This window comes from Chiloscyllium plagiosum, unplaced genomic scaffold, assembly GCF_037043375.1.
Source record: "Chiloscyllium plagiosum isolate Xiang-an unplaced genomic scaffold, Cpla_swu_hap1 HiC_scaffold_6, whole genome shotgun sequence".
Lineage (NCBI taxonomy): Eukaryota > Metazoa > Chordata > Chondrichthyes > Orectolobiformes > Hemiscylliidae > Chiloscyllium > Chiloscyllium plagiosum.
Window position 1 is genome coordinate 127,142,712 of NW_028270144.1, and position 22,453 is coordinate 127,165,164.

At 44.7% G+C, this 22,453-nt stretch overlaps 1 protein-coding gene across 1 annotated transcript in view; it reads right to left on the minus strand.

Annotated features, from left to right (window-relative positions):
• The window catches only part of atg16l2 (autophagy related 16 like 2), a 148,157-nt gene that overhangs the window by 84,872 nt on the left and 40,832 nt on the right, over positions 1-22,453 (minus strand). The window contains exons 8-10 of the mRNA XM_087988558.1: positions 21,508-21,570; positions 9,799-9,892; positions 8,953-9,061 (exon numbers count right to left, since the gene is read on the minus strand). Coding sequence (XP_087844684.1) covers positions 8,953-9,061; positions 9,799-9,892; positions 21,508-21,570 — 266 coding nt within the window. The remainder of the gene's footprint in view (positions 1-8,952; positions 9,062-9,798; positions 9,893-21,507; positions 21,571-22,453) is intronic.

Here is a 22,453-nt window from a genome sequence, read left to right on the forward strand (position 1 = left end):
ACACATTGCTGATACTGAGCGTTGGTGGTTGAGGGAGTGGATTTTTGTGGATGTGGAGCCAATCAAGTGGGGGCTGCTTTAATCCTGGATGGTGTAGAGCTTCCTGAGTACTGCTGGAGCTGCCCCCATCCAGGGCAAGAGGGGAGTATTCCATCACACTCCTGACTGGTGCCTTTTAGTCAGCACCACCTTCCTAACCTGCAATCTTCTTCCCGACCTCTCCACCCCCACCCCACTCCAGCCTATCACCCGCACCTTTACCTCCTTCCACCTATCACATTTCCAACGCCCCTCCCCCAAGTCCCTCCTCCCTATGTGGGCGGCACGGTGGCACAGTGGTTAGCACTGTTGCCTCGCAGCGCCAGAGACCTGGGTTCAATTCCCACCTCAGGCGACTGACTGTGTGGAGTTTGTACATTCTCCCCGTGTCTGCGTGGGTTTCCTCCGGGTGCTCCGGTTTCCTCCCACAGTCCAAAGATGTGCAGGGTCAGGTGAGTTGGCCATGCTAAATTGCCCGTAGTGTTAGGTAAGGGGTAAATGTAGGGGTATGGGTGGGTTCGCTTCGGCGGGTCGGTGTGGACTTGTTGGGCCGAAGGGCCTGTTTCCACACTGTAATGTAATCTAATCTACCTTTTATCTTAGCCTGCTGGGCACACTTTCCTCATTCCTGAAGAAGGGCTCATGCCCGAAACGTCGATTCTCCTGCTCCTTGGATGCTGCCTGACCTGCTGCGCTTTTCCAGCAACACATTTTCACCTTTTAGATGGTGAACAGGCTTTGGGAAGTCAGGGGGTGAGTTACTCACCATAATATTCCAAGCCTCAGACCTGCTGCTGTAGCCACTGTGTTTATGTGGCTGATCCAGCTGAACCAGGTGACTGATCAGTGTTAACCTCCAGGATGTTGACAGTAAAGCGTCCACTGATGGTAATGCGATTGAATGTCAAGGGGCAATGGTTGGATTCTCTTGTTGGAGATGGTCATTGGAGATGGCGTAACTGCCCTTGCCACTTGTCAGCCCAGGCCTGGATATTGCCTGGGTCTCTGTGTAATGGTGACTAAAAATAAATAACCACAGATGCTGCAAATCAGAATCTAAAGCAGACAGTGCCGGGATAACTCAACATATCTGGCAGAGCCAGAAACAGTTTCAAGTTCATGGAGCTTTGTCAAGGGTCACTGATCTTGAAATATTAACTATTTCTCTCTCCACAAATGCTGCCTGACCTGCTGAGTTTCTGCAGCACTGTCTGCTTTTGTCCTGTCCAGCAGTGATCCTTAGCCGGGGTCCTACCCCTTCACTGGTCAAAAGATTTCTGACCCTTCCTGATCAGAAGGTATCTCATTGAGAAAAACTCATAAAACATTCCGTTTCTATCATGGGAACACACCAACCCTTTCCACTGTGCTCAGGGGTAATTACTGATGGTCAGGCCATTTGCAGACAACAGTCTGGGTATCACTCATTCACACAATATCTTCACAAAGTAAAGCCACTCTCTGGATTTCATGTTTGGAGACAAAAAGTCTGCAGCAGTGTTGTGCAATCATTTTTTAAAATTAACCGCAGCCAGAACAGGTCATGTACTTTAATTACTTTGTTAAGACTTATCCAGACAGGGAATTAGCTCCGAGATCTCTGTTGTACGCTTTTACAGAAAATGGCACTTAACCCCTTGACTCCACTATTTCACAGAAGGTGCCTTTGTTTTTATTCATTCACAGGATGTGGGGGTCACTGGCTGGGCCAGCATTTATTACCCATCTCCAATTACCCAGAGTGCGGTCAAGAATCACCCATATGACTGTGGGTCTGGAGTCACATGTAGGCCAGACCAGGTCAGGATGGCAGTTTCCTTCCCGATAGGACATTGTGAATCAGATGGGTTTTTCCAACAATTGACAATAGTTTTCATTATCATGTTTGAACCCTTAACTTCAAATTTTATTCAATTCGTAGAGTCATAAGAGATGTACAGTACGAAAACAGACCCTTCAGTGCAACTCATCCAGGCCGACCAGATATCCTAAATTAATCTAGTCCCATTTGCCAGCACCTGGCCCCATATCCCTCTAAACCCTTCCTATTCATATACCCATCCAGATGCCTCTTAAACATTGCAATTGTACCAGCCTCCACCACATCCTCTGGCAGCTCATTCCATACACGTACCACCCTCTGCGTGAAAGGTCCCATTTAAATCTTTCCCCTCTCACCCTAAACTATGCCCTCTAAGTTTGGACTCCCCACCCTGGGGAAAAGACCTTGACTATTTTTTCTATCCATACCTCTCATGATTTTATAAATCTCTATAAAGTCTCCCCTCAGCTTCCAAAGCTCCAGGGAAAACAGCCCCAGCCTACTCTGCCTCTCCCTATAGCTCAAACCATCCAACCCTGGCAACATCTTTGTAAATCTTTTTAGAACCCTTTCAAGTTTCACAGCATCCTTCCTGTACCAGGGAGAACAGAATTCTATGCAATATTCCAATAGTGGCCTAATCAATGCTCTGTGCAGCCCCAATATGACCTTCTAACTCCCATACTGAATGTACGGACCAATAAAGGTAAGCATACCAAATGCCTTCTTCACTATCCTATTCAAGTTCCACCATCTGCTCTGCCTGGAATGTTACGAAGTGTCCAGAACATTTCCTTGCTCTCTGGATTAATAGTCTGGCGATAATACCACTGTTTTGGGATTATTGGGCCTATTTTGGGTTTATACTTCAAAAGTTCATATTTGTGGCTGATAAGTTCATACTGCAGAAGGCAAACAAGACCTGATTGGTACTGGATTAGGAAAAACCTCAGCTTCCTGCTTGAGTGTTGTTGGAGCTGCCCCCATCCAGGCAAGTGGGGAGTATTCCATTACACTCCTGACCTGTGCCATGGACAGGTGTTGAGGAGGCAGGAGGTGAGTTACTTGCTGCGGCCTCTGACCTACTGTTGTAGCCACTGTGTTTATGTGATGAGTCCAGTTGAGTTTATGGTCAGTGGCAACCCCCAGGATGTTGATGGTAATGCCACTGAATATCAAGGGGTTGTTACAACTCTTGCTTAGCTACTGTTTTCTGTGCTGCTTAACGACAAGCCCCAGATAACCCATGAAAGCATGTCGATCTGTTACTGTGCTGTCAGTGCTTTGGCCTGAGGTTCAACGTTGAGTCCAAAGTGACAGTTTAGAAAACTCACAAATCTGTGAACCCCCATTTGGAAGAATTAGCCCATACTGGTGGCATTATGTTTATGAGGATGGAGTGGGGGAGGACAGGGCTTGGGGGGTTGGTGCTGTGGATGTTAATTAGGGTCAGGAATTTGTCCTCCGGAGTGAGTTCAGAGGCAGCCACAGGGTTATCTCAGTGCGGATGGGCTTGGGAAAGGCCAGCCTCGTTGATCCGGGACCTTTACCCACCTGTTTAAAACAAAACAGAGAGCAGCCCCTCCAACACCTCACACTCCCCCTCACCTTCCTTATGTCCCACACTTGACCCCTCACACCCAGCATCCAGCCCCACCTTGCTCACAGATCCTCTGTGCTAACCTGTGTCCCTCTACACACTCGGGTATCCATTAACAATGACTGCATTAAGTCAACTTGCTCCCACATCACAAACATTGCACTTCTATCTTCCATTCCATCTCCCCTACTAGCCACCATGGCCAGATTTAATGTCTGCCACATAAAAAAGTCTCACTGATAAAACCCATTCACTGCATTTACCTCCCTTCAGTTATTTAATCCCTTCTTTAAAAAAAAGTGTTTATACACCCACTTTAAAAGATTTTATCAGCACTTGCAGCTGTTGATCAAACTGAGGACAGACAGGCACACCACTGTGATAATGTTAGGTTGTAAAATCAGCACAATCATGGCATGCAGCACAAATCCTAAAAGATAAAGCTTGGCCTTTCCTCAACAGACAATGAGAAAGCAAGTGCCTTTGGTCCTTTTAAAAGGTAAGCTCCAGTTTCCTTTACAAAATTTCAAGGCAAGGAGATTTAAATCCATGACAAAAGCTCAGATGGCACGGTGGCTCAGTGGTTAGCACTGCCGCCTCACAGCGCCAGAGACCCGGGTTCGATTCCAGCCTCGGGGCGACTGACTGTGTGGAGTTTGCACATTCTCCCCGTGTCTGCGTGGGTTTCCTCCGGGTGCTCCGGTTTCCTCCCACAGTCCAGAAACAAATGTGCAGGTCAGGTGAATTGGCCATGCTAAATTGCCCGTAGTGTTAGGCGAAGGGGTAAATGTAGGGGAATGGGTCTGGGTGGGCTGCACTTCAGCGGGTTGGTGTGGACTTGTTGGGCCAAAGGGCCTGTTTCCACACTGTGAGTAATCTAATCTAATGTCTGAAACTAAGTAAGTAATCTAATCTAAACTTGCCAGCTCCAATGGCTTTATCCACTTTTTACATATACTTGGATCTAAAGTTTAGCAATTCCAAAGAGCGTTTGACCTCTAATCGAAAGGTACACCAAAGATGTCGCTGGACATATCCCTCAGATACCAGATCTCTTCAAAGGGGATTGAAAGAGCTCTGGCATTTTAGACAATTCTCCTGAAAGGTCTGAAGACTATAAGCCATGTTTTGGACATGCCACTAACAAAACATGGATGTGCTTGAAGACACTTCAGCTCCTCAATGCCCCCCCCCCCCCCAACTCCACCAAGGACAAGCAGGTCCTGGGCCTCCTCCATCGCCATTCCCTAACCATCTGATGCCTGGAGAAAGAATGCCTCATCTTCTGTCTCAGGACCCTCCAACCCCACGGCATCAATGTGGATTTCACCTGTTTCTTCATTTCCCCTCCCCCCCCACCTTATCTTGGATCTAACCCTCCAACTCTGCACCACCCTCATGAACTGTCCAACCTGTCCATCTTCCTTCCCACCTATCTACTCCACCCTCTTTGACTTATCACTTTCACCCCACCTCCATCCATCTATTGCACTCTCAGCTACCTTCCCCCCCCAACCCCCCTCCCATTTATCTCTCCATCCCCAAGTCTCCCAGCCTCATTCCTGATGAAGGGCTTTTGCCCGAAACGTCGACTCTCCTGCTCCTCAGATGCTGCCTGACCTGCTGTGCTTTTCCAGCACCACACTGTCTACTTTAATCTCCAGCATCTGCAGTCCTCACTTTCACCTGTGCTTGTAGATAGTTGTGCTGTGACATGCACACCTTCCTCTGTGAAACCACAAGTGCAGAAAGTTCAACCTGCTTCCCCAAAACCCTTCACCCTTCCCCCAACAAAAAAAAACAGTGGGTGCTGGGTTGGGCGTGGCACCTCCAGCATTATTTTGGAAAGGCCCTCTCCACCACTCCAAACATTCTGTTTTTAGTAAAGATGACAAATATATTTTCATACTCTGACTGCATATGAGGATCTGAAATCTGAATACAGGCAGAAGTCACTAGCTGTTGTCAGGAACAACCATTTAATACATGCTCTTACTAACATAGGTGGCAATAAAATGGCTTCTTAATGCAAATAAAATGACAAAATGGCTTCTATGTTGCAAATTAACAATTCTGCTCAAAGCTGCATGAAATGGCCTTTAACCCTGCTAAAAGGTCCAGAGACTATGTTCATGAGATAGGAATACTTGGATGTTGGAAAACAAGGTTTGTTCCCAGGAAATATCATTGGGCAAAGTTGCTTGTCAATAAAGCCATTCCATTAAAATTGATTGGTAATTGTCTGAATGTACTCTGTGATTATGGCCTCAAAAAAGTATAAAAATGTCTTTGTCTTAAGCCAAGTGTGCAGTTTCTCAGAGAAACATGGAAGTGTTTAACCTCCGTTACTGGACGTGATTGAATAAAGTGTGAAATTTTACAGAAGCAGCCCGAATTGCTAGTGTTTATTAACAGATCGCGGAACAGAGAGACATCCCCCCGTCACCGGGTCCAGATCTTCATCTGGTGCTGAGAGTCGGATTTGGCACGGACGGACTGGGGGCAGTGGTTTAAGAGCCTTGAGTCCACTATTGAGTTTAGAGGGATCAGCCGGCCAGATGGAAATATTTTATATCCGTTTGGGTTTCCACTCATTCAAGCCGTGGTTGATTCAACCCCTCGCTGCTTCTCATCTCAGTCCAGCCCGAGAAGGATCGGTCCTGGTAAGAACTTACTCTAAAAAGAGAGGGGTTGGGGACATCAGGGAGTCAGAGACTCCCACTAACAGTTCAGGGACCTGTGAATAGAGTCAGGGACTCTGATTCAGTAGGATTGGAGCTGTCTGAAGTGATCCTAAACTGTTGTGTGAAAGGCAAAACAAAGAAAATATATTAAAATGAAACTGTCAGAGTTTTAGAATGTCGATAATGTTTTGCAGAAATCATTAGTCTTGTTGTTCGTTATCGGGTTAGTCATAGAGATGTACAGCACGGAAACAGACCCTTCGGTCCAACCCGTCCATGCTGACCAGATATCCCAACCCAATCTAGTCCCACCTGCCAGCACCCAGCCCATATCCCTCCAAACTCTTCCTATTCACATACCCATCCAAATGTCTTTTAAATGTTGCAATTGTACCAGCCTCCACCACATCCTCTGGCAGCTCATTCCATATACATACCACCCTCTGCATGAAAAAGTTGCCCCTTAGGTCTCTTTTATATCTTTCCTCTCTCACCCTAAATCTATGCCCTCTAGTTCTGGACTTCCCCACCCCAGGGAAAAGACTTTGCCTATTTACCCTATCCATGCCCCTCATAATTTTGTAAACCTCGACAAGGTCACCGCTCAGCCTCCGACGCTCCAGGGAAAACAGCCCCAGCCTGTTCAGCCTCTCCCTGTAGCTCAGATCCTTTAACCCTGGCAACATCCTTGTAAATCTTTTCTGAACCCTTTCAAGTTTCACAACATCCTTCCGATAGGAAGGAGACCAGAACTTCACGCAATATTCCAACAGTGATCTAACCAATGTCTTGTACAGCCGCAACATGACCTCCCAACTCCTGTACTCAATACTCTGACCAATAAAGGAAAGCATACCAAACACCTTCTTCACTATCTACCTGCACCTCTACTTTCAAGGAGAGAAGAGAGGAGAGACAGAGAGAGCTCGAGATCCGGGATGGTTTTGAATTTGATTTGCATTTTAGGAATTTCACATGAGTTCTTTTAAGGTTAAGGATCCATCAGTGACTATGAAATGAAATATTGACCCCTGTTCTTCTTACAAGCCATGACTGCCCTACTGTCAGTTTCGAACTAATCACTTTCATGCTTACATGAAAGCCAATCTTATTTAATTTCAAATCAGTTTAATATGGAGGAAGACGACATTATAATCTATTTTTTTAAAAAGTCTTCTCCTTCGATTCTGCACCATTTAACATCAGTATAAACATGCTCTCAAATTCCCCATAATTTCATGCTACTGCCAAAGATCATTTTTACCCCTCTCACCCCTACGTGTTCTACTAATGAAAGAATTGACTAGTAGCACTAACCCTGAGCCTCAGGTGCAGAATCATTCTGTTCCAGGATGACAGCAGGTCTCTGCTCAATTTTAGTTATAATCTAAACCTGACATTGACATAAATCACTTCTGACTTTAACATCTGCTCATTGAGTGGAGGAATTGCATGAACCTTATTTAATTTTGTTAAATTTTATAAAACTGGAAGTTTAAAGAGAGATCCAAAATATCCCAAACCGACAAGCATTGTTTTCAGAAAATGAGAGATGAGGAGGAATTTCTTCTCTCAGAGAGTTGAGAGTTTTTGGAACTCCTTGTCAGAGAGAGAGCTGTGGGGCAGAGGTCTTGTGTATGTTTAAGGCTGAGAGAGAGAGAGAGAGAGAGAGAGAGAGAGAGAGAGAGAGAGAGAGAGAGAGAGAGAGAGAGATTATTCATCAGTCGAGGAATCAAGGGTTACAGGGAAGGGGCTGGAAAGCAAGTGTGAGGAATTTTTTTTTTAAGATTAGATTACATTACAGTGTGGAAACAGGCCCTTCGGCCCAACAAGTCCACACCGACCCGCCGAAGCACAACCCACCCATACCCCTACATTTACCCCTTACCTAACACTACGGGCAATTTCCCATGGCCAATTCACCTGACCCTGCACATCTTTGGACTGTGGGAGGAAACCGGAGCACCCGGAGGAAACCCACGCAGACAAGGGGAGAATGTGCAAACTCCACACAGACAGTCGCCTGAGTCGGGAATTGAACCCGGGTCTCAGGCGCCGTGAGGCAGCAGTGCTAACCACTGTGCCACCATGCCGCCCACTCCAACATGCCGCCATGTTGGATCAACCATGATTGAATTGAATGGAGGAGTAGGCTCGAGGGGCCAAATGGCCTACTCCTGTTCCTGTTTGTTATGGGCTTATTAATGTCATTCAGGGAAGGAAATCTGCCATCCTTACATGCTGTGCTGTAGATGTGTGACTCCAGACCCACAGCGACGTGGCTGACTCCAACATGCTGCTGGCAATGATGCTCTAGTCAGTGACACCAAATTCCCACAAATTCAAACACATCTCAGATGGCGAACCCAGCACAAATTCAGAAATAAACATCTAAGAGCTCTATTTTAAGGTCAATATTTTTCAATCAACGTGCTCAGAGATGTTATTATACACCTCTGGGAACCTTTCCGCTCAGCGAGCAAACCTACATCCAGAACCTCAACCTGAGCTACAAATCTTCTCAAAACTCACCATTTACACTTTCCCTCTGTCTCTCTTTCTTTCTCTCCCACATTTACCCTTTCCATCTCTCTCTCCCTCTATCTTTCACATATTAACACTTGCCCCCTCTCTCTCACATTTACAAACATGCCCTTTCCCTCACACACTGAGCCTGTCTCATTCTTAATCCTAAATGATCAGACCGCTGATCTGTGATTTTTCTTAGCTATAACTAAAGCTAATTTGAGGACAGTTCAATCTATGCCATATTCTGATCATCCAGAGTGACCTTCCATAACACTCACCTCCAACAATGTCCCATAGTTTCACTTTCCTGTCACTGCCTCCAGTCGCCAGGATCTTGGAGTTTGGAGAGAACTTGACAGCATTAACCTCACCATCGTGTGCTTCCTGCTTAAAAGAGCAAAAATACATATGCACACAGTCAGAGGTGATTCTACATGTTTCATTTTCAATTTGATTTGATTTGACTTCAAGGTGACAGTTCACCTTGCTTTCCTGTTAATGATTCTGTCCTTTCCTGGGTCTGGTTGCAATGAAGCTCAACACAGACTGAAGGAACATCCCATTCTCCAATTAGTGCTTTACAGTCTCGGGGTCTCCAAACGGAATTTCAGAACTTCAGAGCGTGACCTCTTCCTCTGTTTTCCTTACACCATTTCCCCCTGTCCCCACCTCCCCTCCCTGCACTATCTTGTTTGTGTTTTGTTGACTTTGTTCTTTTGGTACAGAGCAGACCCTTTTTCTCCTTTTTGCACTTTCATTGACACTCATTTCACATCTCAATCGCTCCTTCACTACCATTAGCACTCACTTTTTCTTTGCTCTGGACACTCTCTGTTCATCTGTTCCACTCGCTCTTCCTCCTTCTCTGTCAACAGCTTCATATGTCTCTAGGTCTGGGGCTGGGAATTCTCCAGTGAGTAACTCACCTCCTGACTCCCCAAAGCATGGCTACCAGCGACCAGGCACAAGTCAAGTGTATGAAGGAATACTTCCCATTTTCCTGGATGGGTGCGGCTCTAACAACACTCGGGTGTGCGCATCAGTTTTACATTAAACACAGCAGCACTGTCTCCCACTGACTGTCCTCCAGATTACAAACATATAAGACTTCGACAGTCACTCACCATGCTGAATCGAACTTTGGCTGGAATCCTTGCAACCGAACAGAAGTTCGTTGGACTACAATCCACGCCGATGAAAGATGTATTCGCCCGCTTTCTGTTCGGGGAAGAAAAAATACACGTTCACAAACATACACACACATGGAGGCATGCACACAATATGCACACAAAAACGTGTACAGACACGACAAACAAACTCACACACAGACACAAACATACAGACACACAAACATACAGACACAGAGACACACAACAGACACACAAACATACAGAGACACACAAACATACAGACACAGACACACAACATACACACAAACATACAGACACAGAGACACACAAACATATAGACACACAAACATATAGACACACAAACATACAGACACAGAGACACACAAACATACAGACACACAAACATACGGACACAGAGACACACAAACATACACACAAACATACAGACACAGAGACACACAAACATACAGACACACAAACATACGGACACAGAGACACACAAACAGACACACAGTCACAGAGACAGACACAACCACACAGATGAGGTAAAAACAATGACTGCAGATGCTGGAAACCAGATTCTGGATCAGTGGTGCTGGAAGAGCACAGCAGTTCAGACAGCATCCGAGGAGCTTCGAAATTGACGTTTCGGGCAAAAGCCCTTCATCAGGAATAAAGGCAGTGAGCCTGAAGCGTGGAGAGATAAGCTCCATGCCCATACAGACACAACCATACAGACACAGAGACATACAAACATCGAGACATACAGACACAGAGACACAGACACACAAACATACAGACACAGAGACACACAAACAGGCACACAAACATACAGACACAGAGACATAGACATACAGACACGGAGACACACAAACATATAGACACACAAACATACAGACACAGAGACACACAGACATACAGACAGACATACAGGCAGAGACAGACACAACCATACAGACACAGAGACATACAAACATACAGACACAGAGACACACAAACATACAGACACAGAGACACACAAACAGACAGACACAGAGACAGAGACAAATATACAGACACAGAGACATACATACAGAAACAGACATAGAGACACAGACACACACAAATATACAGACACAGAGACAGAGACATGCAGACAAGACATGCAGACACAGAGACAGGCACATACAGGCACAGAGACACAGACATACAGACACACAAACGTACACACAGACAAACACAAACATACAGACACATACAGATACAGAGACAGGCACAACCATACAGACACAGAGACACACAGACAGAGACACAGACATACAGAGACACAGACATACAGAGACACAGACACACAGAGACACAGACACACAGAGACACAGACACACAGACATAGACACACAAACATAGACACAAACATACAGACACAGAGACAGACAAATGTAAAGACACAGACATACAAACATACAGACACACAAGCATACAGACACAGAGACACAGACATATAGACACAGTAGCATACACAAATAAACAGAGTCACAAGGAGAGACATTCATACATACAGATGTAAGAAAAATTGAATTCAGCTTGTCTCATTTGTGGGTAGAATTATATAAGAGAGACACAAAGTTTAACTAAGACAGGGAAGTGAGGGCATAAGCAACTAGAGCAGATAATACATTAATAAATAAGTAAGATGGACGAATGAGCCCAGTCAGAAACATATAGTTTCCTTTGAAATGACAAATAAATTCATTTTCAGTAACATAGAGAGTGACACACAATGTTGTTCAGTCACAGAGTGTGCTGTGAGTGTAAACACGGTCATGTTGAATGAGAAAACACAACAGGAATTGTTGGAATGTTTGTACTTTGAATCCTCAGCCTTCTCAGAGAATTCCCTTTCTAAAGACATTTCTTAAGGAGAAAGACTTGCATTTATATAGCACTTTTCACAACCATTGGACATCTCAATGTGCATTACAGGCAATGGCATTCAGTAAGAAATCACCTGGATTCAGAGAGTATTCGAATCAATTGGAAAAACATTAATGTGACACCCCTAAAACCATATGAAATAGAAACAGGAGTAGACCATTCGGCCCCTTGGACCTGCTCTGACATTCCTTACATCCACTTTCCTGCCCTTTTCCCATATCCCTTGAACCAGTGACTGCTGAAGAATCTCTCTCAGCCTTAAATATACAGACGGACTGTGCCCCCACAGCTCTCTGTGACAAGGAGTTCCAAAGACTCACAACCCTCAGATGAGAAATTCCTCCCCATCTCAGTCTGAAATTGGTGCCCCTTTATTCTGAGACTGTGCCCTCTGGTCCTAGACCCTCCCATGAGGGGAAACATCCTCTCAGTATTGACCCACTCAAGCCCCTTGAGAATCCTGGATGTTTCAATGAGATCCCCTCTCATTCTTCTAGAGTCCCACCCTGTTCAGCCTTTGTTCATAAGACAATCCCTCCCATCCCAGGGACCATCCTCATGAACCACATCCAATAAGGAATGTTCAAGAAGAGAAGGAGATAGAATGCAGAAAACTGTAAGCCAATTAGCCTAACAGTGTTTTTCTCAGAGTTCATTGTGAAGGGGAAAAAAAGATGTTTAGAAAAAAATAATATAATTAAACAGAGGTTTTGTGAAAATGAAACCTTGTTGACTAATTTATTTAAGTTTTTTGAGGATAGAAGCAGCACAGTTGATAAAGGGGAACTGATAGACATCATGTGTTTGGATTTCCAGAAGGGTATGTAGAAGGTGCCAAATAAAAGGTTATTGCTCAGATGAAGAGCTCACAGTCGTGAGGGTGACGTATGAACATAGATTGAGGATTAAGTTAAGACACAGAAGTTAGAGTCAGAACTTTTCAGGTTGAAAATGTGCAATAAATGGAGCCCTACAAAGATGAGTTGCAAAACCTCAAACATTTACCATCTCTATGAGCTGAAGGAGGGGACACAGGCAAAGTTTGCATCAAATTCTCCAATTATACAAAAATAGGGAGAATATATGCTGTGATAAGGACGTAAGGAATCTGTAAAGGAATGTAGATACATTGAGTGAATGGGCAGAATCTTGTCAGATGGAGATTAGTGTAGAAAAATGTGAGTTTTGTTGGAAGAATTAAATGGAAAACTTTTGTTTAAATGGAAAGAGACTTTTAAAAAATGCAGCACGGGAAATGTGGGTGATCTTGTGGATGAAACATGCAGGTGCAGCAAGTAATTCAGAACACAATTGGAAATGTGGCCTTATGACTAGGGGTTGGAGTTTAAAAATAGAGAAGTCTTGTTACAACTGTACAAGGTGTTAGTGAGACTACACTTGGACTACCTCAGATTACAACAGGATCTGGATCAGATGGGCCAATGGGCTGAGAAGTGGCAGATGGAGTTTAATTCAGATAAATGCGAAGTGGTGCATTTTGGGAAAGCAAATCTTAGCAGGACTTATACACTTAATGGTAAGGTCCTAGGGAGTGTTGCTGAACAAAGAGACCTTGGAGTTCAGGTTCATAGCTCCTTGAAAGTGGAATCGCAGATAGATAGGATAGTGAAGAAGGCATTTGGTATGCTTTCCTTTATTGGACAGAATATTGAGTACAGGAGTTGGGAGGTCATGTTGCGACTATACAGGACATTGGTTAGGCCACTATTGGAATATTGCGTGCAATTCTGGTCTTCCTATCGGAAAGATGTTGTGAAACTTGAAAGGGTTCAGAAAAGATTTACAAGGATGTTGCCAGGGTTGGAGGATCTGAGTTACAGGGAGAGGCTGAACAAGCTGGGGTGTTTTCCCTGGAGCGTCGAAGGCTGAGGGGTGACCTTGTAGAGGTTTACAAAATCATGAGGGGCATGGATAGGATAAACAGACAAAGTCTTTTCCCTGGGGTGGGGGAGTCCAGAACTGGAGGGCATAGGTTTAGGGTGAGAGGGGAAAGATATAAATGAGACCTAAGGGGCAACTTTTTCACACAGAGGGTGGTACGTGTATGGAATGAGCTGCCAGAGGATGTGGTGGAGGCTGGTACAATTGCAACATTTAAGAGGCATTTGGATGGGTGTGTGAATAGGAAGGGTTTGGAGGGATATGGGCCGGGTGCTGGCAGGTGGGACTGGATTGAGTTGGGATATCTGGTCGGCATGGACTGAAGGGTCTGTTTCCGTGCTGTACATCTCTCTGACTCTATGAGTACTGTGTACAGTCTTGGTACTGATAATTAAGAAAATCAGAAGTCACATGACACCAGGTTATAGTCCAACAGGTTTATTTGATGGTGAATTGTACTGAAGTCACTTGACAAAAGAGCAGCGCTCCAAAAACTTGTGATTTTAAATAAACCTGTTGGACTATAACCTGGTGTCGTGTGACTTCTGACTTTGTCCACTCCAGTCCAACACTGGCACCTCCACATCATGTTTAAGAAAGAACATACTGGCATTGGAGGCTGCTCAAAAAATATTCACTAGGGCTGATCCCTGGGATGAAAGGGTTTATCGAACGACCATTCGACATTTAGATTGGCAAGGGTAGCAATGAGTAAGAATTCATGGAGTGTATTTTGGACAATCTCCTAGAAAGAACAGTTGTCGACCCGGTGAGTGGGGATAAGGTATCCTTGTTCAGCTTGGCAATCTGTAATCAGTGGGGTTCCACAAGGATCAGCGCTAGGATCACAATTGCTTACAACAAACATTAATGACTTGGAGGAGCCACATTTACAGACGACACACAAATAGATGGACAAGCAAGTTGTGAGAGGGATGCAAACAATTTACAGAGACACATTGACAGATTAAATAAATGGAGTATAATATGGGAAAATATGAAGTTGTTAATTTTGGAACAGAGAACAAAAGAACAGTACTATTTAAATGGAGAAAAAATCTGCAGAAAAATGCAACACAGAGGGACTTGGGATATTTGCATAAACCACAGAAAACTAGCACACTGGGGAAGGAGGGAATTGGGAAGGGTAATGGAACGTTGTCCCTTACTTTAAGGAGGTCGGAGTGTAAGAGTGGGGAAGTCTTACTGCATTTGTACAAGCTGCTGGACAGGTCACATCGGGAGCACTGTGAGCAGTTTGGGTTCCCTTATTTATCATTCCATCGGAAGCAGTTCAGAGAAGGTTCCCTAGTGTGACACCTGGAATGGATGATGTGGAGGAGCCAGTGTTGGACTGGGATGGACAAGGTTAAAATCGCACAACACCAGGTTATAGTCCAACAGGTTTATTTGGAAGTACAGGCTTTCAGAGCACTGTTCCATCACCAGGTAGCTGTGGAGTAGGATTTATAAGACACAGAATTTATAGCAAAAGATCACAGTGTTATGCAACTGATATATATTGTACAAATCATAGATTGCGGTTAAGTCTTTCATCTTTGAGAACAGGTTGCAGGTTTCGTTTCATTAATGCATAAATCCCAGAACTTATTTCAAGTCACATTCCTAAGATAACTTAAGATTTTATAAAAAAAAAAGGTGACATCTTAGCTCAGACAATGCAATCAAGGTGTGAGGTTAGCGTCTGCCTGTATTCCAATCTGGAGTCAGATTGAACCATATTAATGAATTGAAACCTGCAACCCATTCTAAAAGATGAAATACCTAACAGCAATCTAGGTTTGTTCAATATCTCATATCAGTTGCATGACGCTGTGATCTTTTGCTATAAATTCTGATCCGAAACCCACTAGTGACTTGATGACAGAGTGGTGCTCCGAAAGCTAGTACCTTCAAATAAACCTGTTGGACTTTAACCTGGAGTTGTGTGATTTTTAACCCTGGTATGGGAGGGATTGTCTTACGAGCAAAGGTTAAACAGGTTGGGATTCTACTCCCTGGAATTTAGAAGAATGAGAGGGGATCTCACCAAAACACATGGGATTCTTAAAATGGCTTTAAGACTGAGATAGGATGGAATTGGAACTCCTTGTCACAGAGAGCTGTGGGGGCAGAGTCCTTGGGTATATTTAAGGCTTAAACAGATTCTTGATCGGTCATGGAATCAAGGGTTATGGGGAAAGGAAAGAAAGTGGATGTGAGGAATATTGGATCATCCATGATCCTATTGAATAGCGGACCAGACTTGAGGGGCCGAATGGCCTACACCTGTTCCTATTTCTTATGGAGAAAGTGAGGTCTGCAGATGCTGGAGATCAGAGCTGGAAATGTGTTGCTGGAAAAGCACAGCAGGTCAGGCAGCATCCAGGGAACAGGAGAATCGACGTTTCGGGCATAAGCCCTTCTTCAGGAATGAAGAAGGGCTTATGCCCGAAACGTCGATTCTCCTGTTCCCTGGATGCTGCCTGACCTGCTGCGCTTTTCCAGCAACACATTTCCAGCCTATTTCTTATGGATCCAACCAGTGATGAGACTATTTTGAACCTGATTATTGTGAAATGAAGCAGGTTTATTAAGTGATTGCAGCGACAGCGATGACCCAGTGGAATTAAATCGCTGGATGATAAATCCAGTGACTCAAGTAATATTTTGGCAACCTGGGTTCAAATCCCACCATGTCAGATGGTGCAATTTGAATTCAACTAAAATCTGGAATTTTGAGTCTAACGATGACTGTGACACCAGTGCCAACTGTGGGGAGAAACACCTCTGGTTCACTAATGTTCTTTAGTGAAGGAAATCAGCTGTCCTTACCTGGTCTGGCCCACATGAGACAGTATACCCAAAGAAATGTGACCTCCTTTGGGCAATAAATGCTCACTTATCCAGCAGATTTTTTAAAAACTACAGAGATAGTGGATGCACTGGTAGATATTTTAAAAACTGCCTTTATTTTAAAAGGGAAGAAGACATTGGAGATATGTAAGTGACTGCCTCACATGCACATGGATAGCAGTGCATTGAGGGGTGCGTCGGCTAAGTTATTATATTTTACATTAGGATTAAATCTCGGCACAACATAGTGGGCCAAAGGGCCTGTTCTGTGCTGTACTTTTCTATGTTCTATGTTCTAAAAGGCCAGTTAACGTCTTAACTTGAAAGGGTTCAGAAAAGGTTAACAAGGATGTTGCCAGGATTGGAGGATTTGAGCTACAGGGAGAGGCTGAACAAGCTGGGGCTGTTTTCCCTGGAGCATCAGAGGCCGAGGGGTGACATTACACAGGTTTATAAAATCATGAGGGGCCTGGATAGAGTGAACAGCCAAGTTCTTTTTCCCAGGGTCAGGGGAGTCCAAAACTAGAGGGCATAGGTTGAAGGTGAGAGGGGAAAGATTTAAAAGGGACCTAAGGGACAATATTTTCACACAGAGGATGGTACGTGTATGGAATGAGCTGCCAGAGGAAGTGGGGGAGGCTGGTACAATTACAACATTTAAAAGGCATCTGCATGGGGACAGGAATAGAAAGGGTTTAGAACGATATGGGCCAAGTGCTGGCAAATGGGACTAGGTCAGATTGGGATGTCTAATCGTCATAGACGAGTGGGACAAAAGGATCTGCTTCTGTGCTGTGTGGATTCGACCCTATGTCTGTTATGGGAAAAAATGTTAGTTAATCAGTTAAAAAGGTTATAACGGCAGAGCATTTAAATATACACAATACAATCAAGCAGAGGCTTCATGATGGGGAAATGATGGCTTATCAAACAGTTCCAATAAATTTAGGAGTAACAAGCAGGGTAGAGAGAAGGAAACAGAAGTTGGGATTTAGCTGTTGTGTAGGAGTCAGTTTCACAGCCGTTATGATTTAAGTTAACCCCCAGGAGCTGGTCAGCACACTTCGAGGCAGGTTCCTGCCTGGACAAGCAACAAAACAAAAACATGCACTTCCAGGCAGTGAGACATCCCAAGACAATTTTCTCTGAGCGTTTATCAAAGAATAATAATTTGACACGGAGTTACATAAGGAGCTATTAGGGCATGGGGCCAATAGCGAGATTGCAAACCCTGCCCGGGCTATGTGCTGTCTTTGCTGGTCTGAGCAAGTGGCTTTATTGAATAATGACTGCAACAGAAAAAGTCCATTTGGCCCCTCATGCCCATGCTAGCCCATTGAAATTACTTCTGTTTTCCAATATTTTTCCTTCAAACGTTTTCCTTAAATTTATTCATTCTCAGGACGTGGGTGACCCTGGCTGGCCCAGCCATTTTGCCCCCATCCTGAATTATCCTGCGGAAAGTGGACCGTAAGCATCACATCTCGAAGTTGGCTTTTGAAACTTGTGATTGAATCTGCTTCCATTGCCCTTTCAGGCCTTGAGTTCCAGATCACAATCCACTGCAGAACCATCAGCTGACCCCCACTTCTTTGGCCAAACACCTGTCTCCTCCTCCACTCCCCCTCCCCTAATCCTGGATTTCCACCACCAAAGCTCTTCATGATTTTAAAAACTGACAACGTCACCTTAACTGTTCTCTCTACAAAAGCAATCTCCAGTCTATAGATTTATTGTTTTTACATCAGTTCAGAGATGTGATGACAAACCTCTGCAGTAGGTGGGAGTCAAACCCAGGTCTCCCCAGCCAGAGGCTGGGACACTACCCATTGTGCCACAAGAACCCCTCATCCATATCACAGATCCTTTTCCCCCCTCCCCAAACTCATAAATCCCTTCTGCATCTTCTCCAAGTCTTTGGCTGTTAATTATAACATTGTTGGCATTGTTGAGATAGACAGTTGAATGGCATCGTTTCATTAATTGTTTACAAAGACAGAAGGGACACTTGTTGTACAGTGGTAGTCCCCCTATCTGTGAGCCAGGACGATGAGGTTCAAGCCCACCGACTCCAAAGATGTGTCATAAGATCTGCAAACAGGTTGTTTAGGAAATATATATAGACAGAGAGACAGAGACTGAGACACAGACAGAGACAGACACAGACAGACACAGACAGAGACAGACAGAGACAGACAGAGACAGACAGAGACAGACAGAGACAGACAGACACAGACAGAGACAGACAGAGACAGACAGAGACAGACAGAGACAGACAGAGACAGACAGAGACAGACAGAGAGAGAGACTGAGACAGACAGAGAGAGAGACTGCTGGATGGCCTGAGAGCAAGGGAAAATGGAAGAAATGGATGTAGTTACACATATTGCTGCATTCCATCACTAACTATAGTATCAAGAAAAGTGTCAGTATCTAGTTTCAGACTCAAGCAGATTGTAATCAAAATTATATGGTTATCTTTCTTAGAATGTGGTACACAGAACTGGACTCAGTATTCAGATTGGAATTGAACCACTAATACATAAAGTTTTAGCATATGCTATACCTCTACATAGAAACACAGAAAAAAGGAGGAGTAGGCCAATTGGCCCTTTGAGCCTGCTCTGGCATTCAATATGGTCATGGCTGATCATCCAACTCAGTCCCCCGTTCCCACACTTGCCCCATACCCTAAAATCTATACCTAACGCCTTCTTGAAAATGGCTCAGTGGTTAATACTGCTGCCTCATAGCACCAAGGACCTGGGTTCGATTCCAGACTCTGTTGGTGTGGAGTTTGCACATTCTCCCCGTAGTTGTGAGAGTTTCCTCCGGGTGCTCTGGTTTCCTCCTACAACCCAAAGCTGTGCAGGTCAGAGTGGATTGGCCATGCTAAATTGCCCATATGGTGTTCAGAGATGTGCAGGCTACGTAGGTTAGCCATAGTAAATGCAAGGTTATAGGATAGGGGGTGAGATGCTCTTCAGAGGGTTGGCGTAGACTTGATGGGTCAAATGGCCTGTTTCCACACTGTAGGGATTCTATAGAAAACATTCAATGTTTTGGCCTCAACTACTTTCTGTGGTAGAGAATTCCGAAACCTCCCTCAGTGTAGAAATGTCTCCTCAAAATGAAGCCCAAGACACTGTCTGTATTTTTAAACATCCTTCCCCAGGTTGTCCTTCCAGCTTTGAGCACATGCACCAGACCTCCACTCTGTCTGTCTGTTTGTCTCTGTCTCTCTCAATAGTACCACTGTAACTCGGACTGCCTCTACTCCTCCTTGCCACCAAAGTGCATCATTTTATTCCAGAGACAGCAGCGTGAACAGTCTCCTTCAGAGAGAGAGATGGGAACGATTCATTAATTCCACACAGATTTCCATTCCAGACGTTGACCCTTTTGGAAGTTGTGTTTGGGTAGGAATTAGATGCGGGTTGGGTTGGGTTTATCCATCAGGCCTCTGACGTCAAGTAGCAGAACCGACAGACTGCCCACCGGTCAAGGGAACAGAGGTCAGCTGTGGAATTAAAGAGTGGCCAAAGGGGATTTCTAAAGAGGTCACACTTGACCAATGTTTGTGTTACCTCTTTGAGGAAGTCAATGAGCATTGAGAAGGGTGACATAGTAGAAGTAATATACTTAGATTTTCAAAAGGCCATTGATAAAGGGACGGTATAACAGATACATGGCAAAGATAAAAAACGTGGATGCATGGGACAAGCATCAGAATTGGATAATAAGTTGATTACAAACCAGAAAACACAGCATCAGGGTCACAATTCCAGGCAACTAGAACTGCAACGTAGAGAGGCTGAATTTGTACAAAATCTTTGCCAGACAACAGTTGGAGTAACGTGCACAACCTTGTGGTCTTCAAATCACCAAAAAGATATACAGACACTGGAGAAGATTCAAAAGCGATTTAGAAATTTGCCAGAACGGAGAGGTTCCAAACATCAGGAAAGGTAGAACAAGAAGTGGTTTTAGTCTCTTCAAAAAGAGATGGATGTCTTAAAGACTGTGAAGGGTTTGATCAGATCGATATTCAGAGGAGAGTCAGAAACTAGGTGTGCTGAAAATAAGACAGTCACTGATAGATCCAAGAGAAATCGCTTTGCTCGGAGAGTGGTGAGAACGTGGAGCTCACTATTATAGGGAATGTTTGAGTTGAATAGTGGAGATATATTTGAGGGGAAATTAAATATGTACACAGCAGAGAAAGGAGGAGAAGGAAATGGTAATAGAATGAGATGAAGAAGGTAGAAGGAGGATCATAACCAGCAGAACATCTGGTCCAGACCACTTGGCCAAATAGCCATTTATGAGGTGTAAATGCAGTGTGATAGCTCAGCGCAAGTCAAATCTTTATACAGACACTTGAGGATGGCACTTTAGGGTGGCATGGTGCCCAGTGTTAGCACTCTGCCTAACAGCGCCAGGTTTGATTCCAGCCTCAGGTGACTGTCTGTGTGGAGTTTGCGTATTCCCCCTGTGTCTGTGTGCAGGTTAGGTGGATTGGCCATGGGAAATGCAGGGTTACAGAGATGGGGTTGGGTTTAGGTGGGATACTCTTCAGAGGTCGGTGTGGACTTGATGGGCTGAATGGCCTAATTCCACAATGATTCTAAGGTTTTGTACCTGTATTCCTGAGATGGTACCAGGATTGGCTACTTTTCACAGTACTCCTGTACTTGAGTAAACATGACAATAAACCCAGTCCTAATTCTAGTGATTCTATGATGGAGAGAGTTTCAGGTTATGTCACAAGTTGCAGTGGAAGATGGCCGAAGGCAAGGTTTAAAACTTGGAGTTTGATGGATTAACATCATGAACAACTTCACAACTGCACTCACACCCAGTTCCAAGTGTCCCAGTTATCACAGACACAGTTGAACAACTGCCATCTACCCTGTGTTCCACCCTGACCCATAAAGCAGATGGTGCAGTAAGCAGAACAGAGCGACAGATAGATTAGAAAACTAGGAGCCAGCTGCCCAGGAGCTTTCAATACGGCAAAACACAACTTACCTGAAGAGCTCTTTAAAGGACTGGAAGAGTCTGGGGTGGGGTGGGAGGCTTAAAGAGCTTGACCTAAATAAAAACAAAACAAAAGGAAGGTTTGCAGCCGATGGTTGGCGGTTTTAGTGATGGAGTCTCAAGCTTTGAGGAGGATGAACAGTCAAATTCATCCAGCAAGGAGTTCCACCTGGCAACCAATTGAAAAGATCCAACCTTCAGGTCACATGGCTCAATATCAAGGACAGCTATCCCGCATCGAGGTCACATGACCCGACGTCAAGGACAATGTTCCCGCATCGAGGTCACATGACCCGACGTCAAGGACAATGTTTCTGCACTGAGGTCACATGACCCAACGTCAAGGACAATGTTCCTGCACCGAGGTCACATGACCCAACGTCAAGGACAATGTTCCTGCACCAAGGTCACATGACCCAACGTCAAGGACAATGTTCCTGCACCGAGGTCACATGACCCAATGTCAAGGGCAACGTTCCTGTACTGAGGTCACATGACCCAATGTCAAGGGCAATGTTCCTGCACCAAGGTCACATGACCCAACGTCAAGGACAATGTTCCTGCACCAAGGTCACATGACCCAACATCAAGGACAATGTTCCTGCACCGAGGTCACACGACCCAATATCAAGGACACATTTCCCATACAGAGGTCACATGACCCAAGCTCAAAGACTACTTTTCCCTACGTGATCACATGACCCAACTCAAGCAATCCACGAGTGAATGTGTTAGGCCAATGCTTCTTGAATTTAACAGCAGGTTCCAGATTCCACTGCAAAGGTCGACACATTTCTTACGGCTGCTTGTGAATATTAACACCCAGCAGCTACCTCCCACAGGGGAAACATTCCCTCCCATTATCATTAACACCCTTTCGGGCATCACATGTCACAGCATTGACATGTTGCCGGAAGCGCACTCTGCAAATGCTGAA